We start from the raw sequence: 26257 nt of genomic DNA on the forward strand, positions 1-26257 counted from the left end.
CTGCAACACTTGAGATCGCTCCCCGATGACGTCCGGACCATGCCCCTTCGCAAACCACCTAGTGCAGCCCCAGCCTACTCCCACTCCTCTCCTTCAACCCCATATCGCTCAGATTCACCCGACTGCTCTGCCTGCTCAACACCCGATCCGCCGCGCCCGCCGAGGGCGTCAAGACCCCGCTACTCGACCCGCTCTCATGCGGCCCCAGCCCATCCACCATCGACATCCCCAACGACCCTCCATGCGCGGCCTGCGAAGCCGTGAACAGCGTCGTGGGCGGATCGTTCCATCCTCCCGTCGCGGCCGAAGCCGACGGTCCTCCTCCAATATTGTAGCTGTTCTGTCGAGCGCGAAGGGGACGGCTCTTATTACGTGGCGGGCTTGTTTGCGGGGTGAGACTGTATCCGCTCCCGCTCATTGATGACATTTCGCCCACGCTCTGGCTGGAGCTGAGGCCTTGCATACGCCGGGGCTCGGGCGAGGTCGAGCCGGGCCGAGTGAAAGGGACGGTCAGGCCAACACTGTCCGAGTCGCTGGAGCCGCCAAAGAGAGCAGGAGTGAAGAAGCTTCCGCGTGGGGAGGAGGGCTGGGAGTAGGATGGTGAATAAGCGGTAGAGGAGGTATGGATGGGCATGGACGCGTGGCGGGAGGTATTGGTTGATCGGCCGTTCATTGACGATCGTGGAAGGAGGGGGGCGTCGTACGAGCCCGAAGCCGTCCGGTGGGAGAAGGGGAGTAAGCGGCGGATGGAGCTGGTCAACCGGAGTGATAGAGCGCGTAGCTTCGCGGGCGCAGAGCGGGGACCAGAGCGTGAGGAAGACGAGTCCGAGCGATACCCGTCCTCCAGCGAGATGGTATCTGCCGGTGCAGGCCAGAACGACCACGAGGTGGGCGATGCAGCCATGGGTGACCCGCCGCTCAGACTGGGTTTCCGGCGAACAGACGATCGAGGGCTGTTCGACAACGGAAACTTGCGCCGTTTGACCCAGTTCCAAGCGAGGACGAGGAACAGGAAGATGAAGCCGATATACGCCCATGCGGCATGGATACCCGCATCTTCCAACCGGGTCCCGACCACCCCGACGAGACCGAGACTGGGCAATCTGTCTCGCCATGCCGATTCCTGCGCGGACGAGCGGGGCGGTACGGCTTTGCTCGCTTCGATGACCATCTTGCCGAGGGTCCACGAGATGGCAGTGGAGCCAATCTCGTCCATGGACTGGAAGTGGGATTTGCTTTTGTGGTGTCGGGCTCCGCTGGAAGAATCGCCCTCGATGAGCCCCTTTTCGCGCGCCCGCCGCTCCGCTTCCGCATTGGTATCGCCCACTTCGCCGCCAGTAAGGGTCTCCCGACCGCCAGAGTCGATGAGCCGAGGAATCCCAATGCCTTCGTGAAGGACATTCGAGATCCAAGCGCCTTTGAAGCACTGCATCTGAAGTCGGGATAGCTCGAGCTATAGGTCAGCTTGGTCCACAATGCGTAAGTGGGATCTAACTCACTTGCGCCCCTCGCCATCCCTTTTCTCGCTCGACCTCCTCCTCGACAGCCTTCCAATCTCTTCCGCAGAAATCGCCCATTCCCGTCTCCCATTCTCCCCAATCCCATATACCGCCCAGCCCCAATACCTGCTGCGCAGTATACCAGTACTCGCTGACACCGATGAACCCGCGCTGATCGTCCCGCTCAAAGTCGATCTGTGGAGTCGGCAATCCCGCAAACAAGCAGTGCTTGGCGGGACAGTCCTGAGCCCTATCGAGGAGGGGCTTCAGGTCTTTGAGGCATGTATCGAACGAGCCGGTTCCGATGAGGGGCGGAGAGGTGCCGTCTGCCGCGGAGGGTATGAGGAGGTCTACCGGTAGACAGGGATCAGGGAGGGGAGTGGTGAGGTCGGCGACTCTGGCAGAGTTGCGCCAGGAAGCGAGGAGGGTTTCGACGTATCGCTCCCGAACGCGATTGGTGCCGAAACCGAGCCAAGATGCGACGAAGACTTGCCAGTCTACCTCTTCCCCAGACAAGAGCCGAAGAGAGACTTTGCGAAGCTCATCGGTCGGGTAGCCGGAGCGAGAAAGTTCCAGCTCCGAGGGGGAGAATGCGAGTTGGGTGGAGGCTCCGCCCATATCGAGGAAACCGAAAGTGGGCGAGTGATGCGAGACGTCGACTGGTGTGACAGAGTCTTGTGCGGAAGAGGGTGGTGGTTCGGCGAGCGGAGCGAGAGGTAGTAGTGATGGCGAAGAAGAGGGCGGGGCTTCGACTGCTCCATATGGCGGAGCGTGCCCAAACCCGTCCATCAGGTAGTTGACGGCAACCCATCCCCATAATCCTTCTTCCTCGCCTGAGATCACACGGATATTCTCCCCGCAAGGTCCCTCTGTGCCTGACCGCCCGACTCGGAAGGGGTAGTCCTTGCGGACGAGGTCGCACGTGGCTTGGAGGATGGCGGACTGGGTTTCGGATGAGAGCAGCCGCATCCCGGCGGTCGCGTAGATGTAGATGGGAGTGAGGGCGTGCTGTGATGGAGGTATTTGCTGAAGCGCATGAGTGAGGAGAGGTGCGAGATAAGCTGGGATATCGGCTGGAGCAACGGTCGATATGCCTGAAGTCTCAGCTTCCTGCTTTCCACGCGCAAGGGCCTCTACTCACCTGGCTCGGCCCGCTTGACCCACTCGTCACCTTCCACCCCCTTCCCTACACGTACCAGCCGTCTCAACGCCCTCTGCTCGAGCTCTCCATACCCCACATCCTTTCCCTTCCCTTTCCGCGTCGGCATATAATTTGACGGCCACCACCATTTCCGACTCCCTTCTCCCATCGCCTTGGGTGTTTCAACCCAGGGCCATCCTCCCGTTGTCTGCCCATCATCTCCTCTGAGAGACGCCGCAATATCCGCTTCGGAGGAGCGGACCTCCTCGATGATTTCGGCGCGCTCAAGGTCCGGGTCGCGCCACGAGTAGATTTGCAGACGCGAGCCGGAGGAGCCGGCGTCGATTACTAGGGCGTAGTGCGTCGAGCTTGACGCCACGGAGGGCGGCATCCGAGGCGACTATGCGCGTGGCGTTCGGCCACCGGAGGGGAGGCAGCCCGAGTGGGTGTTCAGATGTCAACAGCCGGTGATTTTTGATGAGACGCGAGCTGGAGCTGTCGACCTGGGTGATGCTTTGGTGGAGACGGCTTCGTTATAGCCAGATGAGGGCACAGTCCCAGCTGGGACTTCTATGGGTAAGGCAAGCAATGCCCTATCAGCACTTCGGGAAGCAAACAAGCAAGATGGATGGACAAAAGAGAGGTCAAGTCAGGGCTAGACAAATTTCCTAATACAAAAACAGGATATACAGTTCAATAACAAAGTCTCAGGCACCCGCAGTCGTATTAGGAAATGTCCTAATAGGAAATAGCCAAAGCGGGTTAGTACATTAGATCCCGCTAATGGCTGACTGGCCGAATACAAACCTTGATTAGGATCAATTTCGATTAGGACTCGAGCAAGTGGAGGTTGAACGAAATTGACTGCACCGAAGCTTGACATTTTGACTATCCTCTCTCATACAGCAGCTGCCCATCATGCCCACTCTATCAGTCCCGCTATCACACACACCGCCATACACTCTCCTCGCGCTGGCTCTCCTCAAAGGAGCAGACGTGAAATGGGAGGACGCGAGCAACGAGCTGGCTGAGCCTAGCTATGAAGGTATCAAGGGGACTGAGCAGGTCCGCACGGCGCTCGAGGAGGGTCTGCCAGGCAAGGAGGTCAGCTAATCTCTGGCGTCGATTCCGGGTCTCTTAGCTGACAGACGACAGATCCCCTTGCCAGCTCTACCGATTATGCTCGAGAGCAACACCGGGTTCAAGGAGGTCCAGGGTATTCTTGACGCTTTGGATGATCACTTGGCCTACAGGTGAGCTACCTGCAGCCCCCATGCAGAAGGTGCAGAGCTGATAACATGAAAAAGGACCTACTTCTATGGCTTCAGCTTTGGCTTTGGTGACGCCACCATCTGGGGTACCATTCGAGGTATGCTTCGCTCTCCCCTCCTTCCCATACTCAGCTCGCTAATCCTCAGGCAACACACCCGCTACCGGCTCCATGAAGAAGCCTGGACGCCCTCACCTCTCCCGGTGGTTCAACCACGTCGAGACGCAGCATGTGCCCCGTACGGTGCTCGAGATGGCTGCCAAGTCTCGGGCGGATATGGACAAGGGCAAGAAGGCGAAGCGGACCGAGACTGTTGATGTGGTCTTGCCGAACGCTATCCCTGGGAAGGTCGTCGTGCGGTTTGGTGAGCTATGCAGCACTTGCGTCCGCCTCGATAGCTGATATGTTAGCTCCCGAGCCGTCAGGATACCTTCATATCGGTCACTTGAAGGCGGCTATTCTGAACCGATTCTTGGCCGACCAGTATCAGGGGCAGTTCATCCTCCGATTCGACGACACCAACCCGCTCAAGGAGGAGGTCAGTTAGCACACGCACGAAGAAATCTGCGCTCAGCTGATATCATAGGGCGAGTTTGAGGACGCCATCAAAGAGGATCTATCCATGATTGAGATCGCCTACGACAAGGTCGTGCACACCTCGGACCACTTTGCCAAGATCCAAGACTACACCGAGAAGTTGATCAGGCAAGGAGATGCCTTCATGGATGACACAGACGCCGAGACTGTAAGCTACATTCTCTTCAGCCCAAGATCAGGACACAAGCTTATGCTACAGGTCAAGGAGCAGCGCCGAGCTGTCATTCCCTCCAGGAACCGCGATGCATCAATAGACGACAACTTGGCTCGGTTCAGGGAGATGCTCACTGGCTCGGAGGAAGGCAAGAAGTGGAGTCTGCGCGCCAAGATTGACTTTGAGCATAAGAATGGAACAATGAGGGATCCGGTCGTGTATCGCTGTGTCGAGGGGTCACACCACATCACCGGGTGAGCTTCATGTCCCTGTATGATGTAGGCACGAGATCTAGCTGATATTGTAGGACCCAATTCAAGGCTTACCCTATGTACGATCTCGCCTGCCCCATTATCGACCACATCGACGGCGTCACCCATGCCCTCCGAGCGAACGAGTACTATGCCCGTCACGAGCAGTATCAGTGGTTCTTGGAGAAGCTGGGTATGCCCAAGATCGAGATCTTTGACTTCAGGTGAGCTAAATGTCGAGCACCATCCCCGCGGACATAGCTGATACTGATAGCCGAATTGACTTTGTCTACACTGTGCTCTCCAAGCGAAAGTTGAAGTTCTTGGTCGAGCAGGGCGTGGTGAAGGGATGGGATGACCCTCGATTCCCTACCGTGCGAGGTCAGCTTTCCCCCCCTCTTTTATCTTCACCTAGTGTCAAGGAGGACTCAGCTGATACACTTGACAGGTATTCGATCTCGCGGAATGACCGTCAAGGGTCTGAAAGACTACATTATCGGACAGGGCGCATCGCAGATGCAAATGCAGCTTGAATGGGATGGGGTCTGGACGCAGAACAAGAAGGTCATTGACCCGGTTGCGCCTCGATACTGGGCCATCGCCGAGGAGAACATGTGAGCTATGGAATCTGGTGGGATCCGCATGCACAAGCTGACAATACAGGGTCGAGGTCGAGCTTACCGGACGGGAGACAGAGGAGTATGTTGCCGAGAGCAAGCCATTGCACAAGAAGGACCCAAAGATTGGGGAGAAGAAGCTGGTGTACGCCAGCAAGCTGATCATGGAGCAAGAGGACGCTTTGTCATTCGGCGACAACGAGGAAGTAAGTCATATCGAGCTCCAGCGATCGGCATACGGCTGACACCTCTAGATCACAGTCATGGACTGGGGAAACGCCTTTGTCTCCTCCAAAACCGGCTCATCACCCATCACCTCGCTCTCCCTCAAACTCCACCTCGCCGGCGACTTCAAAAAGACCTCCAAAAAAGTCACATGGCTCGCGGCTCCTACCGACGACTATCCGCTCATTCCCGTCACGCTCATCGAGTACGATTACCTCATTACCAAGAAGAAGCTCGAGGAGGACGATAACCTCACGGATATTGTCAACCCCAAGACCGAGTATCGGGTCAAGGCGCTGGCGAGTCGGGAGGTGGAGGGGTGTAAGAAGTGGGATATCATCCAGTTTGAGCGGAAGGGATTTTATATCTGCCAGGGGACGAAGGATGCCGATGGACGGATGGAGTTTGGGTTCATTCCAGAGTGAGTTGGTAGATTCTCTGGTCTGTCCGGCCGGATCTCAGCTGACAGCGTAGTGGCCGGCTTCAGACTGTCACGCTCAAGGCTACACCCGCTGCCGAGACCGTCAAGACCGGAGGCGCCAAGGGGTCGTGGGGCAAGACACCGGCACCCAAGGCTGCCGCAAAGTCTACTGAGGCTGGCGCTGCCGCACCGTCAACCGAGGCCGGGGTCAAGGTGTACAAGTCGAACGGGACGAGCGGGTTCGATATCCCCGTCAAGGGAAGCATGTTTGCTACTGACAAGATCTAGTGAGTTGATCGTTTCTTATGCATCTCTCAAAGGCAAAACACAGCTGACAATTTGTAGTGGAGATGAGGCAGTCCAGGTCCCATCCAAGGCCGACATGTTCAAGGTCGATCCAATCTACGAGCAATGATTATTCCAAAATATGAACCCAACAATATATCATGCACCGCATAGTTGATGATTAACAAGATGAAAGACGCTTCACAGATCCCGGCACAATGTTCGTCCTCTTTCAATCTGAGCAGCACACAGGCTAGTCTCCAACGGCATCGACAGTAGACTGGCGAACAGTATACCTGAGTGATGAGCTCTGATTTCCAAGGTTAATAGCCTATGCCCAACGACTCACCACAAGAATCCGCTCCTCCTGTCGCACCTATCCTAAACTCCCTCTCCATCTTCCTCTTCTCCTCGCCCTCTCCTCCTTCCGCCGCCTCGTCCTGCCCCATCCTCCCAACATGGTAAAAAGCATTCACATACGCCGCGCCCCCACATAGCCCTTCCAGGCAGATCAGGAGGAAGACCCGCGTGATTGTCCCTGACTCCCCGCTTGATTCGGCGGATATGGACGTTGGTGTTGATGGAGAAGGAGGAGCAGAGGAGAGGATGAAGCGAGATGCTTGCAAGGAAAGGAGGAAGAGGTTGAGGGTCTGGATGATTGTGGGAAGGGGGAGGAGGCGGAGGGGCAGCGGCGGGAGGCCGAGGGAGAGGGAGGCGCGGGAGATGAAGACGAAGGTCTGGTCTGAGTGCCTGTCAGCCTCGAGCACCCTTGTATGATCAGGTTCAGAAGATGGATAGTTGTGACGCACATGTCAAAGACCAGAATGGGTAGTAGTCCCTCGGCGACTTGAAGACGGTGGACCAGATTCCAGCGGTAGGTACCGGAAAGACCAAAGTCGGCGCTACTCCCTATAGAAGTCAGCTTGACTCCCATCTGGCCATGTTCAGGTGTTGAAACGAAGCCGTGAGGACGGGACTTACCGAATTGATCATGTATTCGGCGGTATATACCAGCCCAAGAGGTAGCATGAACGGCACGAAGAGACTGCGAATAAGGGCGAGCTTCTCGGTCGTCATCAGTCGCAGCGGCGCGGACTGCGTCTTAGGGTAGAGGCCGTCTTCATCAGGATCTCGATTAGCGGCCGGGTCTTCTCGATAGACTTCCTGCGCGGTACTGTCTGTAGCGAGAGGCTGATACGCGTTTGTCGATTCGTGGAAGTGCTTCTGGGCCGGGAGGAGGAAGATGTAGGTGAAGGGGAAGAAGAGGGGTAAGAACTGCGTCTTCAATTCTGGCTTAGACGCTTCTAGGTATGGAAAGGCTCACGCTTGAGATCCCAAGCCCGCCTTTCACGCCCAGACCCCTCAGTAGCCACCATAGCCCCGCACCCGCGATCCCTGCGGCGCCGGTACCAGTCGACCAGGCGCCCAGGGCGGTCTGCGAAGCCGCGCGCGACGGGTACGTGGTCGTCATTTGCAGGAAGCTGAGTTCGCCCAGTCCCGAAGAGAGCGAGGCAAGGGCGATCCCGAAGAGTCGAGGAGGAACGGTCTGGGAAAACGCTATAGTCTGCGGTATAAGTCGAGGCTTCTACCTACCGTACGAGCCTGACCGATCACGTAGCGGAAGGCAGACAGGGAGACTCACGACGATACCTAGCCAGCTGACGGTCGTGCAGAATGCGACGCGTCGACCATATCGGATCTTCCCGTTTGATATTAGAGGCCAGCCGACTTTGGCGAGTAAGGCCGGGAAGATGTTGAAGAATGCCACGACGCCTTTGGGCGTGTCGGCGCCGACTAGATCCAGGGCCGCTGAGAGGATGATCACGTACAGGACTGGCTCATCAGCATGGCCACGGCGGCGCGAGCAGCGATGAGCACAGGACTGACCATTGTTGAGTAGCCCAAAGATGAGGAATGAGGCGAACAGGCGGGGTCGGAGGTATCGACCTCCTGTAGCATCCTGAGATGAGTCATGAGCTGCTCGGTCAGTATAGCCGAGAGATCCATCAGTGGCGGATGTACCTGCTATGAAAGCATCGACGTCCTCCTCATCCTCGTCCCCCTCGGACCCAGCGTGTCCAGCATCTCTCATATCCGAGGATGGTGTTCGGGCGTGACCGACTGACCGCCCCGATGACCCTTGAGCCTGATGGAATTTGGTCATAGCTATACCGACAGGCTCCTTCGGAGTAGCCATGGATCCTGCTTTGGGCTATCTTGGCATGTGGTCAGTGTCGGTCAGATAAAGTAGATGTCAAGATGAGAAGAGGATAGCAGGCGCGACTTCCATGACCTTTGTTGCTGTCGGGATCATCCGGTGCCTGAAAATGGTATGTAGATCCTCGACCACCTTGACGACTGTCCACATTGTATAGCGTTCGCTCTATATCTGACTACTCACAGACTCGGTCAAGATGCAGCCAAGAGATGCTCACGCCACACCCAAGTCGAGCAAGGCCATCCCGACCAATACGGTCACCTACAAGGGTAGGGTTGGGGCCATGCGAGCGAATGACAGGAGTGCAGCTGATGCGCACAGGCAGGAAGATACCTGCTCGTATCGACCCAGCTGCTGTGAGCCACTCGAATTGGGGAAGGGTGGGAGAAAGCTGACAAGATAGCGCCTCGCTTATATCGTCGAGATCATGGCGCAGTCCTTCGAGGCTAGCGAGCACCACATCACCCTCTGTCTCCGAGATGAGGCAGACCACCTGGTCACACAGCCCAAGCTCGCCAGTAAAGTTGCCAAGGGCGAGATGCTCAAGTACGCCTTCCTTCACACATACTCGGCGTTAGAGATACTGATCCGCAGACTGGCTCCATCCCCAACGACCGAAGCTCTAGCAGTCATCACCTCGTTAAAGGCCTATCTGGCCCAGCCCCAGACGCACCGCCGGATCCCGAGCGTAGACCAGTCCTCGATCAACCTCAGTACGGACGGGCATGCGCGGGATGGGATTTCGCTAAAGCTTGCGCTGTTCAACCTGCAAAAGTATATCAAGGAGGAGGACTTTGTGGTGGACTTTATGCTGAAGGGAGGGGTGAAGATGCTGCTGCGATTGATGGAAGGTGAAGGGGCGTTGACGGGGAATAGTCTGGCTGTAAATCACCCTTACCTCGTTATTTGGAGAGAAGCAGAGCTGATGGGTGCAGTACGCCCTGCAAGGGATACGCGGCCTCCTGGAGTTCGAAGCCGGATGGGCAGATATCGAACCCCAACAAATCGACCGGATCCTCTCTATTCTCTGCTCGACCGCCCAGCCCAATGTCCTCCGACCAGCAACGGCCATCATCCGCAAATTTGTCATTTCCGCTCCGCACCTGCAGGGCCAGGGCTCGAGCGGGACCGCGCAGCATGGTGATGCCTATACTACGCCCGTAGCGACTCGCAAGTCCAAGGGGAAAGAGAGAGCGGATGTGCCGAGCGGAGGAGCGGATGGTCGGTTTGGCTTTGATGCTGTTTGGGCGAGGATGGGGAGGGCTGGCGCAGACCTGGAAGGAGACGGGAGCGATATGGAGAAGTTCTGGCGGGTCGTGCTCAAGCGCCTGGAAGGGACGGGTGATCTAGAACTGGTCGCTCTGAGGTGAGTGGACTCGCAGCGACCGTCCAAGGTACATAGCTGACTCTGTAGTCTCGGACTCATTAATGCTTGTCTGCGAACAGCGGATCAACACAATTCTGCACACTACCCCGCCCTCATAGCGCTCCTAGAGAACTTGTCTGTGCGGAAATACGTCTCGGTATGTCCAATTTCAACGACTCTGTAAAGGGCGCGGTGCTGATGATGTAGCGCCTCATGTCGACAAGCTCCGCCAATGCCGTCGAGCCCCAAATCCTCAACTTCCAATCCCGCTGGACGTCCATCCTACATCGCAAGCGGCTCACCCCAGTCCGGGCACACCGTGATCCAAATCACCAGAAGATACTAGCCGATATCTGGGCGCTAGGTGGTCTGGGGCGGGGCGCGAGGCATCTGCGGGGGTGGCAGACCCTGGGACTGGCGGAGGAGGGCCATGAAGGTGATGCTGAGGGCGAAGGGGGATTGTTCAGGGATGTCGGAGAGTTGGGATTGGAGTGTCTGGTAAGTACCGTCACTGGCAGTAAATGCACAGGGTATCCAAGCTGATCATGAAGCACTGGTATGCCACACACGAGGGCAATTTTGGCAATGTGAGTTTTGGCCCATAGTCTCATATCGTAGTGCGGAGCTGATCTGCAGATTGTCAACGAGCAGCAGGCCAGACAGGCGAATAGGAGATGTCCTGTCGGACGAGCTAGGTGCGTTGTCCCCTGTCCTCGGGTGACCATCAGCCGACGAGCAGTACGGAATGCGTCAAGATCCTGTGCGAGCACTACAAGATCTCTCAAGCGGGACACGTACATCCAGCGCATCTCCAGCTGTTCCTGCTCTCCTTCCCACGCTTACACCATATCGCCATGAGCTTCTTCCTCCGGTATGTATTGCTTGCTTCCGTAACACTGCAGCAGAAGCTGACTGTAGTAGGATGTGGCATGAATCCGAATCGCGCTCTTCCGACTTCTCTCGACTCGCCAACCTCGTCCGCTCTCAGCTCTTCTTCTCGCTAGCAAACGAGTCGCAAGCGACATGGCTCAGCCTCGAGCAAGACCTGCTAGAGAGCGATTATTCTGTCATTCGGGAGAGACAGATGGAGATGCTGGAAAAGGAGGATGGGATGATGGGTAAGGAAGGCGTGAGGGGTTTGAGGGAGACGATGGGGCGAGAGGCGTACGAGGTGGTCTCGGATCAACGGTGAGTATTCTCCCGGCCTCGTGGTGATAGAGAAGAGAAGTGACTGATTTGCAGTATCGGCTGTATGCTCCAAGGCGCTTGGTTCAACGCTGCTACTCTGGTTCTAGGTGGTATTCAGGCGACCGTCAAGCCGAATGCAACGAGGCCATTGCGCTTCGTCAGACTGGTGAGCTCCGTGGTTGGCTGCTCGGCCAATGAAAAACTAGCTAATGGCGACAGTCCCCAAATCGGAAGACCCTAGCTTGGGCCGACTTTGCCACGCGTACAGCCGTAGCGCCGCCGTACGACACACTGCGCGAACGAGGTGAGCTACATGTACCTTGCGAGGTGGAGTCAACGCTGACATGTTTAGTCGAAATCAGCAACATCACCTCTGTCCTCCCTTCTACATCCACAGCAGTCAACTCCCGCTCACAAGGCACCGCCTCCAAAATGTCCTTCTCCTTCCTCTCGGGACCCGAAATGAGTCTGCTCGATCTCGACGCGGTACATTCTGCGCAGTTCTCGGAATGGGTGGATGGAGTCAGGGTCTTGAGGGGTGAAGGAGGGATGCGGAGCTTGGAGAGCAGCGTGTATGTCAAGGTGTTGACGGAGATTGCGCTCAAGGTGCGGTTGTTGGATATCACGGGCGATGGAGTGGAATTGCCGGATAAGGTCACTTGGGGTCAGGGTGAGTCTGGATCAGACGATGACATGGACTGAGCTGATTGATAGCGCCTAAGAGTGTCGACTTTTGGTATGCCAAGTGAGAATCCAGGATGACTTCAAGTAATGTACAATAATGCATGCCCAGGATCCAGGTGGACATCTACTCGTCTGCGCTCATAGCACCCCCGTCCTCGCCATCATCTCCATCCATGTCTTCCACACTAGCGTCCAGATCCACCTCTTCCCCTTCTTCCCCGTCTCCTAGATCATCCGATGCGGGCATAGCGGCCATGTTGACATTTCCGCCTACGCCGCCCTGAGGGTCTTCCTGCATTCGGTCATTCTGCTCCTGAGACGGTGTTGGTGACGCCTTGTAATCAGCGTCTAGCCGTTGGAGAGAGGAAAAGACAGCTAGCAAGGACTTACCGGTGCTGCGTCTATCTCGGACTGAGTCTGTCTTCTCCCATAGGGCAGCAAGAAGCGATGTCCAAACAGATTGAGGTGATCCTGCTCAAATTAGCTCCCTGTGCCCTTCTCCGCCTGTAGCCATCGCAAACTCACCCGCTCATCCTGTATCACCCCCTCCTCATCACTCATCTCATCCGCCTCTTTGCCCAGCTCCACCCCTGCCGGTCGTTTCCCAGCTAACGCCCGTTCCTCCGCCCGCTTCAGAGCGAGCCGGTGCCGTTCCCGCTTCTCCGCATTTGAAGCGGAAGACGGTCCAGGCCCTGCTGTTGCTTTCGATTGGGATACAGAGGGGTCCTGGTAGCCGTAGGCGTGTGGAGAGAGGGGCTGGAGGATGGAAGAGTGGGTCTTGAGGCGCGAAGTTAGGGGATAGGGGTAGTAGGTGTGCGAAGGGAGAGGGAGTGATGGGGCGGGGGTCGTAGTCAAAAGCATTGTGAGGCTTCGATTTTTTGGTATACTGTGTCGAGTAGTTACGTAGGTCGGGCAGCCCGTACTGGCGCGAAGTGCTCGGTCTTAAGTGACAGTAAGAGCGAAAGACACGGATTAGTGGAAGACGATGGTGGATGTCGAACGCGACGAAATGTGAAACTCGATGTCGATTCCGAAACAACCAGACCTCCCGAGGGGTCTGAAGCTGGCCTCAGCCGTCTTCGACTTCGACTATGTAACCAGGCTCGCTATGTACACGAGCTGGCAGATGGACCGCGTCATGTTCGTCCGGTTGAGCAGCATGAAGATATATATTATGTACAATCCTGATCTTGACCTATAAGCCTATGTACAGTGTCCATCTCATGCCATCTTTTCGTCTCCCTGCCGCTCTTTCCGCTCCCTGCGTTCCTACCGTGTTCCGCCTCCGATGCTCCTCCCTGCACATCCGACCTCTCTCTCGTTTTGCCCGCCTAAGCCGCGTCCTCGAACTCCCATCCACACGCCTCGCACTTCGGACTCTCCGTCGACGGCCGCCAAGACGAGATGCCTTCGTTATCAGGCAAACCCGCCTCGCGGTCCCTCTTGACGATACGCTTGCGGATCTTGTCGAGAACTACGCCCTCTGCGCTGTTCTTTGACTTAAGGATGGACTTGGCATCCGCCGGCCACTGACGAGGAAGGCCTCCCGGTGTATAGCGATGGCTGCTGATATATGCGTCGATGTCGACGGCGTAGCCCTCGAATCCGGCGTCCAGGATCGTCGCGTGCAAGTCGTCAACTTTGCACATAAAGTTGTGCACTAGATAATTCGTCGTGTACTCCTTCCGATCCGAGTTCTCCAGCAGCCAGCGGGTGGGGTACTTTGGAGAAGCCCGGATGCTGACGTTGACGATACAGCGGACGTGTGATGTGAAGAGGGGGATCGAGGCGGCAGGAGGGAACGCAGTGTTGGGTAGACCTTTGAGGTTTCGCGCTCCGGGGTATTTCTTGGAATGTGTAGCCGGAAAGGAGTCGTCCCAATCGAAAGCTGCAGGAAGAGCGAAGGGACCGAAGGCGGTACGCTGGCAGTAGTGGAGGAGCGGGGAGGCGCGGAAAATGAGCATGGCGGACTGTTGGCACATGAGAACCAGGTCGGCCACGGGAGGTTGGGTACCGTCACCCCGTCCGTTGTCGCAGAAGACGAAGCCGTTGTCCCGATAGGTGACCCCGTCCCAAAGAGACTCGTGACCGCCGAAGACCGAGCAAACGGCGAGGTGGGTCAGGGCGGGGAAGCGCGTCTTGCTCCCTTGGAGCATGGTGAGGCTCCTCGAGATCCGCAAAGCCTCGCCCAGGCCTTGGTAGATGGTGTCTACCGCGCGATTGAGGATGCCCATGTTCCGGTAGTGGAGTGGCTCCACCATAATGTCGAGATAGCTCGTACCGTCTTCCTTTTGGCCGTACTCGAGGCGGAGGGTCCGAATCCGGCGGAGGAGCTGGTTCTTACTCTCGATTTGAGGGTGGACCGGGGGGAAGTCGAGGTGGCAGATGAGGCCGGGAAGGTCGTCGCAGATGACGTCTTTGTAGAGGTAGCGGGCGGCGTGGAAATTGAAGGGCTACCATATCAGTTTTTGCACAAAGTAGATTGTTCGAAGCTCCATCTGCCGCCTAGACACAACTTACGATGCTGACACGCATAAGCACCGCCAGGTCATTCGCCCGGATATCCCGCCTAGTAATGGTCCCCGGCTCCCCCTCGTCCGGCATGTTGGTGTACATCTTCTTCAGGTCGACATCTGGGTGGTTGGCGAGGTATGAGTACTCCCGCTTCGTCATCCCCGAGAGAGCCTTGGGCTTGGGCGGGACGAGGAAGCTGACAATGCGCGACCAGATATGGGGAGTGAGCGAGTCGAAGGAGCCGGGTGTTGGGGGGTTTGCTGGATCCGGGTTGGAGGAAGAGAAGAGGAGCTGCCTATACTGGTCGAGTTCGTGTTGTCTCTGGTCCTGCGTCAGATCAGCTGTTGGTCGTTCTTCATCGTCACCGAGGATGCTGCTGACCTTCTGGCTGATATCCTCATCGACGTATCCAAATTGATTTTTGAGCGCGTGTGTGTCGAAAACACGCTGCTCAAACTCCTTGTCTTTCGGCAGGCTCCTCATGCGCTTCATCACGTCCTCGTGGCTTCCTCCACGGCGCTCTTCCTCCTCGCACGCCACGGCGAGGTTGCCAAAGAACTTGAGGATAGACAGGTCGAGGAGCTCGCCCATGGCGTCTTTGGGTTTGTCGAGCATTGTGAGGGACGTCTGTCTGTGTGTATGCAGAGGTGAGAGGGTGCTAAGAGAGAAAGAGAGGTAAGATGTAGAATGTAGGAAAGTTGAGTCAATCGCAGTCAGCTAATTTGAATGTTCAAAGGCAGTCCGAGCGCAGCGTCCGTAAAATCAGTATGACATCATGGTGTGTGCGCAGACGACCAAGCTAAGCGCTCAGGGTCTCAGCGCCTTGTCTGAGCTCCCATCAAGCCCCGCCGAGGTCAGTCTAGCATCTGCGAGCCATTCTCCATACGCGCAGCGGAGCTGTTATCGGCAGCGAGACCCAGAGTCTCGCGTTGGGCGATACCGATGTCGATAGGGTGCGCCTACTTTTACGGCCGAGACATCCAATTTTAGGGCGAGAGGAATCTTCAAAGGATACAAGACCACCTGCTGAGGGCATCCTGAGGGCATAGCGCCTTACTTCATGTGCACTGGCAGTGTACAGCGCACAGGGTTGAGCTGGCCGCTGGTTGGCTGGAGCCTGGTTGGCCGAGGAATGAGGCGCATCTTTTGCTCCCGAACCGGCCAAGCTCGCCGCGGGCCGGCGGGGAAGAACCATACACGGCAATTGACGGCGATATCGTTGCAAGACGGTCAATTTCAGTCCACTTTCGCCCTCGAGACCCCATGCATCATCGCTTCTGGCTTTTACTCTTCATCTCTCTCGCGACACGTTCCCACTTGAATATTCCGAGGGGCGTACAATCCTCCGAGCGTGTGATCATACATTACTAAACCTTACGCACCTGTAGTCAAGCTGATGGCTGACACAGGCCCCTGGACACACACACATGATGTCACTTGCCCGCCCAGAGCACTAGATCAGATCGGACCTCGAGCTAAGACGCTCAGACTGCCTTTGACGAGTGCTGCATCTGACTAGCCTCATGACTCACCTTCAGACATATCCATCAACCACTCTCTGTCCGCGCCCTTCATCATGCCTCGCGATCATGTGACTGCCGCTAGAGAGGAGCTCCTCACCACCCACATCATGAGATTCATAGGAAATTTGTCCTCGGCATTCGAGTCGGAAGACTTCCGGAACAAGACACACGAAGAGAAGGACGAGTATTTCAGAGGCTGCGCCAATGACCCTGTCCTGGAGCAGCGCCTGAAGGAGCTGGATAGACTCGAGGAGGAGAACAGGAATGGACTCGTTGACGAGGACATCGAGCAAAAGGTGAGCACCGCACAGACCTCTAAGATCATGTAGATCAGGTGGCTGACATGATGCAGGACCTCAGGAAGTATGAGCTCGCCCAGGCCGCCAAAAATCTCTTCTCTCCCATCGAGCCCGATCCGTCCGACCCACCCGCGCCAGGCTCATTCGACGCGCTAGGACCAGAGATCTGGGCGCGCGTCCTCAGCTTCCTCGTCCCGCCTACTCCCAAGCCCCTTTCTGGAGTCACGAAGAGGGAGTATGCCTATCTCGCCAATCATCCCGATGCTGGCTTGAAGGGCATGTACAAGGATATGCCGGAGGAGGGCGAGGCGGGGACTACGTCCAGGCGGGATATACGGGCTAGGGAGCTGGCTGTGCTTATGCGAACCAGTATTGTGAGTTGTGTCCATTACGCCTCACAATGGAGTGCACTGGAACGTCGCAGAAGCTAATAGTACAGGCGTTCAACTTTCAAGCCGCTCGCCACCTCTACAGGGACGTCATCACGGACAACCTTCCCGGCCTTACCTACAATATCGACTATCCCTCCGCCCATTCCCAGATCGAGAGTAAGAATCAGCTCCTCCGTCGCATCCGGACCCTCCGGCTCGAGTACGGCCAAAAGGAGGACGACACGAATTACGTCGAACTCATGGAGTCGTCCCTTAGGTTCTCCTTTTTGGGCGAGCTCAACCCGGCGGTGGACACCATCCAACAAGGCACGAACGAAGCGGTGCGGATCTCGCACTGCCTGGCGGATATGCAAGGAGGCAAGGTGCGGTTTCCCGCTCTCACCCACCTCGCCATGTGCTCGGTTTTCGGCGGACACGAGTCTCTCTGGGATGGGGTCACCTACCCCGAGAGCGGCTTCGTCTTCCACGGAGGCGACGGTACTCAGCCGTCCATCGCCGACCTCGTCACTATGTGCCGGCAGTCAATCATGCTCATCTTCCGCGCCTCCCCCCTCGTCCACTATTGCCAGCGCAGCTATACCGGCCCTCTCTCCCTTCCCGCCGTATTCGACTGGGATGACGCTTTCCCCGCCTCTCGTGGCAAAAAGCACCCTTCGTCCCGCCATCTCGGAAAGCTACCCCGCGCGGACTTCCTTCCCGCCGCTACCATCCCCCTCTTCACCATGCACCTGCGCACCGCATCGGTCAATAACGTCGGCGCGTCCCCCATCCATTCCACCCGCTGGCTCCTGGAACTCCCGGATCGGAAGCAGTACACCACAAATGCCCTTGTCGACAACTACATCTATACCCTCGAGGAATACACCGAGGAGGTTCGGAAGGCCGGATTTGACAACTTCACCTTCAATATCGAAGCTTTCATCAGCAGCTACAGATATACGCCTATACGCGCAAAATCCAAGTCCTCGGCGAAGACCGTCCTGCGCTGCGATCGCAGCGACGAGGGCGCCAAGCTCGATATGATCCACAAGCACGTCGTCAAGGGCCACCGCGAAGGGGGTTTACCGGATGTCAATGGCATCACGTCGTGGCGGGCGTCGACGGAGAGTCCGAGGTGTGAGGCCTGCGGCTGGGAATTTGAGGAGGCATAGGGGTCGAGGCGAGAAGGGCGGTCGCGCAGTACAGGTGAGGTGGTAGTGGGGGGGACGCAAGGGAGTATGGAAAGGTATGGGAAGGGAGAAATGATGAACATGCATGGGTACAACGGTGACCGAGGCGTTGGAAATGGAGGCGGCACGTGCGAGACAGCAGCGGTGACGTACATGGGAGGCAAGCAGGATGACCTTGTGAACAGCTCTTTGACTCGGATGTACATAGTATATATCAACATACGTATTACTAGTATTCACTCCTTTCGCCTTCTCGCATGCTTTGCAGACCCTCTGCGGAGCTCTCTGCGGTGGTGATGTCGGCTCTTCTGCCGGACGCTGTCACGTGAGTCCGACGAGGAATGAGGAGCACCTTCCGCCACTGTATCGGTCGGGTCGGCAATTGACGGCGATATGGCGATATCACTCTCGGTCTGAGACCTGATCACCTACTTGTCACCTACGGTATCGTCCCGATCGACATCATGCTTCACCTACTTGTACAGATATCTTCCAAGCGCATAGTATGGAGCGGAAGTGGTTCCTCAGCGACCGCCGCTGCCACTTGCGCCCGACGCTGCGCGGCGTAGCAGGGGTGACATGAGTAGGGCTGTCGGCTCGAGCAGACACTAACACACACACATGATGTCATCCCCGTGAGCTTGAGCTTGGGCGGCGCTCAGACTGCCTTTGGAAGTTTTCAACACCACTGATTCGAATCTTGCTGCGCATCATATTGGCATCTAACCCTAAGTGACCGTTCCCAAATCGCAGTCATCCATCATGTCCAAAAAATCAACGGCGCGGAGTGCGTCGACAGCCGACGACGCCATCGGCGACTTGTTTATGACCCACTTCATGGAATTTACCGGTCAACTCTGCGCAGCACTGGAGACGGAAGAGTTTCGAAACAAGACACCCCAGGAGCAACTGGAGCACCTGAAGACCGTCTCGGATGGCGACGAGGTGGTGAAGAAGATGGAGAAGGTCAATCGGCTCCGGAATGAGTACGGGTATATAAGAGGCGGGACATTCGGGCGGGAGATTTGGCGGTGCTGATGAGGACTTCCCTGGTGAGTTGCGTGGGACCGTCGTACCAGCTGCTGGCTGTAGCTGACAACAGGCTTTCAATTTCCAAGCGGCCCGCCACCTATACACCCACGTCATCACAGACGATCTTCCCTGTCTCGCATTCGCCGCCGACTTCCCCGCCGCCCACCCCGAGATAGAGAGCAAAAATCAGCTCCTCCGTCGGATCAAGACCCTCCGGCTGGAATACGGACAGAAGGAGGATGACACCAGCTACTATGCCATCATGCTGGAGCCTCTCAAGTTCACCGTCCTGGGCGTGCTCAATCGCGAGGTGGACGCTCTCCAGGTGGGCGCGGCCGAGGCTGTGCGCATCGGAGTGTGCCTGGAGAAGCTGCAAGGCAAAAGGACGCGCTTCCCCGCCCTCACCCACCTTGCCGTCGGGTCAATCTTTGGGGGCGACGAGCCGCTTTGGAGCACCATAGTCGACCCCAGGAGCGGCTTCGCGCACTTATCAAGCGCTCGAGGCGGGAAAAAACAACCCTCTATCGCCGAACTCGTCGCGATGTGCCAGCAATCCGTCATGCTGCTCTTCCGCGCCTCCCCACTCCTCCACGTTTGTCAGCGAAGCTACTCTGGGCCCCTCTCCCTCCCCGCCGCGTTTGATTGGGACGACTCCTTCCCCGGCACCCACTCCACTCAGTCGGCGCGCCACCTCGGAGAAATCCCCCGCAAAAAGCTCCTCCCCGCCGCGACCATCCCACTCTTCACCATGCACCTCGGGACCGACGGGGACGGGAACGTCCGTGCATCCCCCAATCGTCCTACTCGCTGGCTCCTCGAGAACTCGGATCGGAACCGATTCACCATGAACCTCCTCGTGCGAAACTTCTTCCGCGTGCTCGATACCTATCACGAGACGGTCCACAACGCCGGCTTCAAAGACTACAAATTCGACATCAACATCTACATCAGTAGCAACCGCTACACGCCCGCACGCGGCAAGTTCGAATGGCCGGCGGACCCAAGGACTATCCTCCGGTGCAAGCCTAGCACCGAGGCAGACACACTGGACATCATCCGCAAGCACAGCGAGAAGCAGCTGCGCAGCGAGGGGATGCCTGAGGTCAAGGGTATCTCCTCCTGGCGGCCGTCGACGGAGAGCCCGGTCTGCGAGGCGTGCGGGTGGGAGTTTGAGGAGATCGCGTAGTGGGCGGTGAGCTGGGACACGGAGGAGTTCGTCTCGGGGAACATGAAGATGGCTTAGAGATGAGGGATTTGCAGCTTGGAAAGGGGGCGCACACGCTACCGAGTGCTGAAGCAAGGGGGATAGGCGGATGGGCGGGAGCGAGATGGCGAGGCGGGGAACAAGCGGGATGGCATCATACATAGGCGTCTAGACTCGGATTGTACATAGCATATACATCATCATGCTGCTCGGGAGCTCTTCTAGCTGCAGTCCTCCACAAGCTAGAGCTAGACAAGCTGTGGACGGCTGCTGACTTGGACGGTTGTTTCGGAAGACACCCGAAACCACCGCGAACTACCATCTTCTACTTGTCCTCCATCCTCCCATATCCGACAGGCTCACACAGCTCAACGCCTTCCCCATTATCGACTCCATGACGGACAGATAACCCCCAAGATGGCCGAGAACATCCTCGGTATCCTCTTTGTCACCTCAACCTCTCGCGGGCGGAACGTCTTTCGATACCCTCCCGACCCCCTCTCCCCCTACCCTCGACTCTCACAACCCATCTACCCCTCATCCACCTATACCGCGCGCGACAATGTCTTTGGAGATGTATCCCGCCGCCGCCTCTTCCCGGATAGCAGCACAACCCATACCCACACTGACGCGCGCAAGTCGAGCGCTGCGTCCGGCGGGGAACCGTCCTCTGCTCATCGGTCAACTCGGCTCGGGCGGGCGTTTGGTGCTAGCTCGGATGGTGGATCGGGGAATCAGAGATATGGTGGTGGATGCCGAGCAGACCTGCCGGACTGGGGAAGGATGGAGGAGGAAGAAGAAGGGGCAGATTCGGATGGGACGGACGACAGCGACGAAGGGCTATACTATATGGGCTCTAACCGGGTCCCACTATCCGGGAAGAGGATCATGGAGGAGGTCATCAACCCGCAATCCATCAACGAGGAGTTGATGCGATATGCGGATCCGACCAAGACGAACACGCTTGTCAACTCGCGAGCCGCCGAGGGGGCGGATAGGACTTCACCCCGGAAAGGCGACTCTGGACGGAACGGCAATCTCAGTAGCGGTAACGCTGCTATCGTAGCGGGACAGGTGCAATTCCACGGTGCGCCGGGAGTCAAGTACGACGCTTCCATCGAGAGCCAGTACAGCTACGCTCTCGGCTACTCGTTGGATTTCCTGAGTGACATGCTCACGCCCCCACGGGCGGCTTGTAATCGCAAGTTTGAGCTATGCGTGGACGAGCTCGTCTTTATCGGTCATCCGGTCACTATCGGGGCGGATGGACAGTGGGGATACCCGAAGGAGGCGGGTCAGGCGGAAGAGAATGGGAGGCGGAATACTGCAGACGAAGGGGACAGGAGGGGACGGAGGCGGGAGGCTGTCGGACACAGTCACCTCAGGACCGTCGTCGAGGGCTCTGGGTCCGAGAGTAATTCTCTCTCGGATATCGGAGGAGGAAACCGGGACCCACTCGCCAACTCGCCCGAAAAGAAGCGTTCGGACGCGAACGGAGCGGACGGAAAGGGCAAGAGTGGGGATGGGGCGGAAGAGGAGTGCCCGTCTCTGGACATGTTCCATATGGTCCTCATCGTCGACAAGCCGGATCCCAAAACAGCACCCATGGGCGGCACGGACCACATTGCCCCCAGCGAGGGGTTCGAGGAGATATACCGCGAGATCGCGTTCAAGTGGACGGCGGCGGCGTATGCGCTCCAGGTCAAGAACAATTGGGTGGCGAGGGAGAGCTGGGAGATGGCCAAAGCGAGGGAGAGGTCCATGGCGGAAGGTGCGTCCAGTACTGTGGGGCTGCATCTCGATCAGAGCTGACGTTTAAGGGATTTCGGTCGAGAAGTGCTGTTTGTCGATGTATCGCGGCAACCCCCTCGAACGGGCACTCCAAGACCTCTCATACAATCTCTGGAAGTTCCGCACATCCCCCGTCAATCCCCTGTACACCCACCTTCCCACGACCGTGACAGTCTGCCTCGCCGATCTACCCATCAGCATGATCCTCTCCCCTCGCACCGGTGCGTCCGACGAGACATGGGCGCACTGGGGCTCAGGCGGACATGGGAACGAATACGACATCGAGTCCGAGGCATCCTCTGATTCGGGACTGGATCTACCGGGCGAGCGGTCGGGAGGGCGGGAAGTGCGGGTTGAGCCGTGGCAGACGCTGTTGCTCGTGGAGGATCGAGCGAAAGAGCGGGCGAGGGAGACTGCGGCGGCTGTGGTGGGCCTAGGGAACTGGACACCTACGCGACCGAAGAGTGGGTGGGGTGATGAGGAGGAGGATGAAGAGGCGATCAGGAGAGCCGCGGGCGGTAGTAGACGGGGCTCGAAGGAGGCTCAGGCGGAGGAGGATGAGGGGAACCTCATGAAGGCCTTGATTGAGGCTTGTGATGTGTCGAAACCGTAAGCTGCTTCCTGTTTGTCCAAGCTGAGTGGGACCTGAGCTGACTTTGCCCAGACTCGCCGACATTGCTCATATGCTCCGCTTTGATTTGGAAGGTATTCTCATTCCTCTCGCTCGAGAATTGGTGCAGAACAAGAAAGCGATCTTGATCGATGTGGTCAATACCCGGCTTCGGACACTGGTCATGCCTTCCACTATCGTCGAGCACAGGTGACCTACCTCGAGTTCACGGATAGAATACAAGCTGATCCAGGCAGCACTACCCTCGAAGACTATGTCGATTCATTCTCTCGCGCTTTCCCTGCGCTTCCCCTCCTCCCAGTGTATCTCTCCCAAATCTCCGCCGCCCCAACCCCATTTCGAGACCTCATCCCCACCACACCATCCGAATCTGACGGCGAGATACCCGCTCGACAAGTTTACCTCGACTCCCTCATCTGGCTGCTCAAGCACGACCTCGTCATTCAGGTCCATACGTACGTCCGGATCTGGGCCCGCGCGGAAGTCAAAGAGATCGCTTGGAAACGGCTCTGGCTCCGTCGGCGATCGAGGTGGATCAATAGCCGGGCCGGCAGCCTTCGTGCGCGTTCGGAACGGAGTCATGGCAGCTCCGGCACGTCGACAGCGGGAGATGACGAGGTCGATATGATTACGCCTAGAGCGGACAAGGGGAATCCGATCGACGCCATGAGTATGAGCGTTCCCCCTCCGAACGGTCCTCGCGAAGCCCAGCGCACCCCATTGTCCGGAATACCTAGCATCCCCCCTACTCGCTCATCGAGCTTCCCTGACCTCGGCCAGTCATTCATGGACTACGATCCCGAGCTCGAGCTCGATTCGGACGTCGGCGAGCCCGAGGGGTTCCGGTCCGACCAGGACCGGCTGGAGGCTAAGAACTTCTCGATGGAGCTCAAGGAGCCGGAGAGGAAGGATATCCCCAAGTTTGAAGGGACATTCATCTTTCGTCCTGCGAGGGCGGTCAAGGAGGAAATGAGGTGGTTGAGGGTGATCAGAGAGGGCGCGGATGAGGTCTGGGCGAGCAAGTTTGATCTTTGCGTCCAGTACTTTGATGGCGCGACGAGCTTTGATGAGATCAGCTACCGGACGGGTCTGCGGTTGAGGGAGATAGACTGGATAGTCAAGCTTTTCAAGGAAGATGTGAGTAATTCAGTGTCCGTGATTGATCGAACGAGCTGATGTTAACAGGTCGTCGTCCTGCTCCACCCTTGACCGCAGCATAGGGCAACTCATGCATCCCCGCCAACTGCTCCTGAGCCCTGCACGATAGTGCTCTCGCCCAGCGCCAGCCCTGCCAATCTCCCTGCAGCAGCGCTTGCCTCCCCGCCCTCATCAGGCGGTTTCAGGGACCGATTATTGCGATTTGGTGGGACGGAGGCGGGCCGGGAAGAAGGGGTGTTGATGCCAGATGGAGGTGGAGGAATGTCTGTCTTGAGAACGCGAGAAGCCTTCTTCTTGGGATTTGGCGCTATTATATCAGCTATCTACATGGTATGATGTATCTTGAGGGCGGGACATACCATTCTGATTTTCAGACATGTAAAAGCGCCGGAGCAGCATGATGGCTTCTTCACGGTAGTATCCCCCTTCAGCTACGAATGGCTCGTGGGTGTTGACGAGGTCACTAGATCATCAGCTTCCAGCGACTGTCTTCGCTTTCATAAGACATACGAGGAGTTTACATCTATCACACTCCCACAACCCCCAAACCTGTCATTCCCGCATCCATACACCACCCGTCCTATCCCAATCTGCCGCAACGCGCTCGCGCACATCACACATGGCTCTACCGTCACATAGAGTGTGATACTGCTGAGTGGAGGTGGGTGATTCGGCAAGAGATGGTCTATCGCCTCGAGCTCGGCGTGCAGGGTCGCGTTTCGCCATTCGTTTGTCCGGTTTCGGGCCCGAGCGATAGCTTGATCGTCTTTGACGAAGATACAGCCTACGGGGACTTCGTCGGCTGCTAGAGCTTCCTCAGCCTAGGCGATCAGCTCATGCACCTCACTGCACCTACCATGATGAGAGCCTCACGCATCCAGGCGAGGTCGGCCGGGTCTTGCTCCTGTGGAGGGATGTAGGTCTGAGTGCTCAGCGCCTCTTCACCGACATACCCAGTCTGAACCTAGAAGGCTGAGTAGCTAGAGAGACCTATACTCACTGCGTTGGGCATCGTATATGGGGTCGGCGTCGGAGGATGGTGAAGGCAAGCAGGCAGTACTATCTTGCGAATTCGCTGCAGAACTGGCCAGCCAGGATTCGACTTTACGTTACGGGAAGATGCTTATGCCACGTGTACCGAGGAATGTGGAGTTGCAATTCTGTGCCTCGCGAGACGAAGGACAAAGGGACAGAGCTCATGAGTCTACTTCCCTAATATCGGTGTTACCTGTCAGCCTGATTACATTGCATCCACGATCGCTAGCATTCCGACGTCCTCCGAGATGCCCAAGCATGCTCTCGACCTCTTCCCCAAAGAGATGGGCATGGATCAAGATCGTCAAGGATTGCCACAATCCCGTCCCGGCCGCACTGCCTAGACCGCCCCGGTCCGAGCTCTATCAGACCCGTCTGGCTGTACTTTCAAGGGTTTGCAAGGTGTGTGAAGACGACGCCTGTGCGTGAACGCTAAAGCTCACCCCATAGCTGTTCCAAACCCTTTGTCTTCCCCCTCTATACAAATCGGTCGTGACTGCCAACCTCACCCGCTTCCTGTCCCCCATCCACACCGCATCCCGTAGGGAAGCCTTCGCTCTCATAGAGCACCTCTATGTCGAGTATCCCGAGGATGGCCAAGTCGAACCTCCCGTCGCCCTGCTCGGGCAGCGACAGCACATCACCGTCGCCTCGCGGGGGAAACGGGCGGCCAGAGCGCACGAGGCGGAGCATGTGGGGAGTCTGGCGCAGAGAGTCCGCAGCATTTCGTCGGCCCTAGAAACACATCTCAAGTGCGAAGCTCCTCGCGGCTCGCAGCCATCTACCCTCTTCCCTCGACTAAAGACCGTCGCGGTCTGCTCAATTTACGGTCGACACTCGGACAAATGGGGCGAAGATACGGAACATCATCCCGATCTCGTCCAGTGTCGCCTCCTCTGGGCTCGCTTCCTCTCGGTCCATAGAGTTGGGCACTGCTGCTATCGGGACGTCAACGGGCCGCTCGGACTCCCCGAGATGGAGGACGAGCTGTACGATCCCAAGGGATACTACTCGTCCCCTATCTTACACCTGGGCGGATCGGTCGATCGCTCAGAGCTGCGGACACCGCCGGGCGTACCTTTTCGCTGGGTCGCGGACATGACAGCAGGAAAAAGCTGGGAGGAGCTATTCCGGCTCTTGGCCTCGGAGGTCTTCATCAGAGGGAGGAAGCGGAATCGGAAGGACACATTTGTGGACATGCCGGAATGTCTTTTTCGAGCCGACATCTACTGCTCGAGTGGCGCTGTCGTTCTACCTCGCGCCGGCCTCAACCTCGGCTTACCCAGCTCGCTCAGGCAATTAATAGATGACAATCTCGCCGCACTACCTACCGGCGGTAAATTATCGGTCGAGACTCAACGCGCGATAACGACCGCGATCGGGGAGGACTTGCAGGCTCGAACGCGTGCCGAAGGCTGGGAGGAGTTCCAGGATGAGGTGCGGTGGCACGCCTCGTGCGATGCACCAATCTGTGAGGCGTGCGGGTGGCATCCGGTGTCCACGGCGGACGAGCCGTGGTTTGGGGAGTCGGGGGAGGGGGAGTCGCGGAGGGTGGACACGGGGAAATCGGACGATCCCTAAGCAGAGACATGA

The 26257-nt window shown here is 57.4% G+C and overlaps 11 protein-coding genes across 11 annotated transcripts; 6 read left to right on the top strand and 5 right to left on the bottom strand.

Moving 5' to 3' along the window:
* Positions 1–58: 58 nt before the first annotated feature.
* On the bottom strand, positions 59–3031 carry MKK02DRAFT_25925 (putative nucleoside diphosphatase; the record flags this gene model as incomplete). The annotated part of the gene is made up of 3 exons (XM_053087115.1): positions 59–1453; positions 1500–2593; positions 2641–3031. 3 exons carry the CDS (start codon positions 3029–3031, stop codon positions 59–61), a joined length of 2880 nt encoding a protein of 959 aa, XP_052946581.1.
* Positions 3032–3558: 527 nt separating this feature from the next.
* On the top strand, positions 3559–6590 carry MKK02DRAFT_45512 (tRNA synthetases class I, catalytic domain-containing protein; the record flags this gene model as incomplete). Its single annotated transcript, XM_053093458.1, has 14 exons — positions 3559–3744; positions 3796–3893; positions 3948–4009; positions 4059–4274; positions 4321–4448; positions 4497–4655; positions 4707–4915; positions 4969–5136; positions 5187–5293; positions 5361–5526; positions 5576–5735; positions 5784–6175; positions 6229–6462; positions 6521–6590. 14 exons carry the CDS (start codon positions 3559–3561, stop codon positions 6588–6590), a joined length of 2355 nt encoding a protein of 784 aa, XP_052946582.1.
* A 71-nt stretch (positions 6591–6661) lies between these two features.
* MKK02DRAFT_45513 (putative basic amino acid transporter) lies at positions 6662–8657 on the bottom strand (the record flags this gene model as incomplete). The annotated part of the gene is made up of 8 exons (XM_053093459.1): positions 6662–6756; positions 6810–7202; positions 7270–7369; positions 7442–7735; positions 7785–8024; positions 8103–8293; positions 8348–8437; positions 8483–8657. 8 exons carry the CDS (start codon positions 8655–8657, stop codon positions 6662–6664), a joined length of 1578 nt encoding a protein of 525 aa, XP_052946583.1.
* Positions 8658–8874: 217 nt separating this feature from the next.
* On the top strand, positions 8875–11981 carry MKK02DRAFT_45514 (uncharacterized protein; the record flags this gene model as incomplete). The annotated part of the gene is made up of 15 exons (XM_053093460.1): positions 8875–8947; positions 9000–9034; positions 9082–9224; positions 9273–9561; positions 9614–10044; positions 10093–10201; positions 10252–10542; positions 10596–10631; positions 10681–10739; positions 10784–10915; positions 10963–11232; positions 11287–11398; positions 11452–11536; positions 11585–11902; positions 11947–11981. The coding sequence occupies 15 exons, from the start codon at positions 8875–8877 to the stop codon at positions 11979–11981; spliced, it is 2418 nt and encodes an 805-aa protein (XP_052946584.1).
* A 59-nt stretch (positions 11982–12040) lies between these two features.
* Positions 12041–12777, bottom strand: MKK02DRAFT_45515 (uncharacterized protein; the record flags this gene model as incomplete). Its single annotated transcript, XM_053093461.1, has 3 exons — positions 12041–12250; positions 12307–12387; positions 12442–12777. 3 exons carry the CDS (start codon positions 12775–12777, stop codon positions 12041–12043), a joined length of 627 nt encoding a protein of 208 aa, XP_052946585.1.
* A 470-nt stretch (positions 12778–13247) lies between these two features.
* On the bottom strand, positions 13248–15045 carry MKK02DRAFT_33918 (uncharacterized protein; the record flags this gene model as incomplete). Its single annotated transcript, XM_053088814.1, has 2 exons — positions 13248–14369; positions 14437–15045. 2 exons carry the CDS (start codon positions 15043–15045, stop codon positions 13248–13250), a joined length of 1731 nt encoding a protein of 576 aa, XP_052946586.1.
* Positions 15046–16006: 961 nt separating this feature from the next.
* On the top strand, positions 16007–17795 carry MKK02DRAFT_45517 (uncharacterized protein; the record flags this gene model as incomplete). The annotated part of the gene is made up of 3 exons (XM_053093462.1): positions 16007–16249; positions 16306–16626; positions 16692–17795. 3 exons carry the CDS (start codon positions 16007–16009, stop codon positions 17793–17795), a joined length of 1668 nt encoding a protein of 555 aa, XP_052946587.1.
* Positions 17796–18575: 780 nt separating this feature from the next.
* Positions 18576–20031, top strand: MKK02DRAFT_45518 (uncharacterized protein; the record flags this gene model as incomplete). Its single annotated transcript, XM_053093463.1, has 2 exons — positions 18576–18779; positions 18916–20031. 2 exons carry the CDS (start codon positions 18576–18578, stop codon positions 20029–20031), a joined length of 1320 nt encoding a protein of 439 aa, XP_052946588.1.
* Positions 20032–20466: 435 nt separating this feature from the next.
* MKK02DRAFT_45519 (nitrogen permease regulator of amino acid transport activity 3-domain-containing protein) lies at positions 20467–23647 on the top strand (the record flags this gene model as incomplete). Its single annotated transcript, XM_053093464.1, has 4 exons — positions 20467–21820; positions 21870–22449; positions 22505–22660; positions 22708–23647. 4 exons carry the CDS (start codon positions 20467–20469, stop codon positions 23645–23647), a joined length of 3030 nt encoding a protein of 1009 aa, XP_052946589.1.
* A 50-nt stretch (positions 23648–23697) lies between these two features.
* On the bottom strand, positions 23698–24641 carry MKK02DRAFT_45520 (putative tRNA specific adenosine deaminase; the record flags this gene model as incomplete). The annotated part of the gene is made up of 5 exons (XM_053093465.1): positions 23698–23936; positions 23989–24092; positions 24140–24450; positions 24486–24551; positions 24630–24641. The coding sequence occupies 5 exons, from the start codon at positions 24639–24641 to the stop codon at positions 23698–23700; spliced, it is 732 nt and encodes a 243-aa protein (XP_052946590.1).
* Positions 24642–24922: 281 nt separating this feature from the next.
* Positions 24923–26245, top strand: MKK02DRAFT_45521 (uncharacterized protein; the record flags this gene model as incomplete). The annotated part of the gene is made up of 2 exons (XM_053093466.1): positions 24923–25066; positions 25115–26245. The coding sequence occupies 2 exons, from the start codon at positions 24923–24925 to the stop codon at positions 26243–26245; spliced, it is 1275 nt and encodes a 424-aa protein (XP_052946591.1).
* Positions 26246–26257: the final 12 nt, after the last annotated feature.

Source organism: Dioszegia hungarica (assembly GCF_025882075.1).
Source record: "Dioszegia hungarica strain PDD-24b-2 chromosome Unknown MKK02contig_8, whole genome shotgun sequence".
In the NCBI taxonomy this organism is placed as follows: domain Eukaryota; kingdom Fungi; phylum Basidiomycota; class Tremellomycetes; order Tremellales; family Bulleribasidiaceae; genus Dioszegia; species Dioszegia hungarica.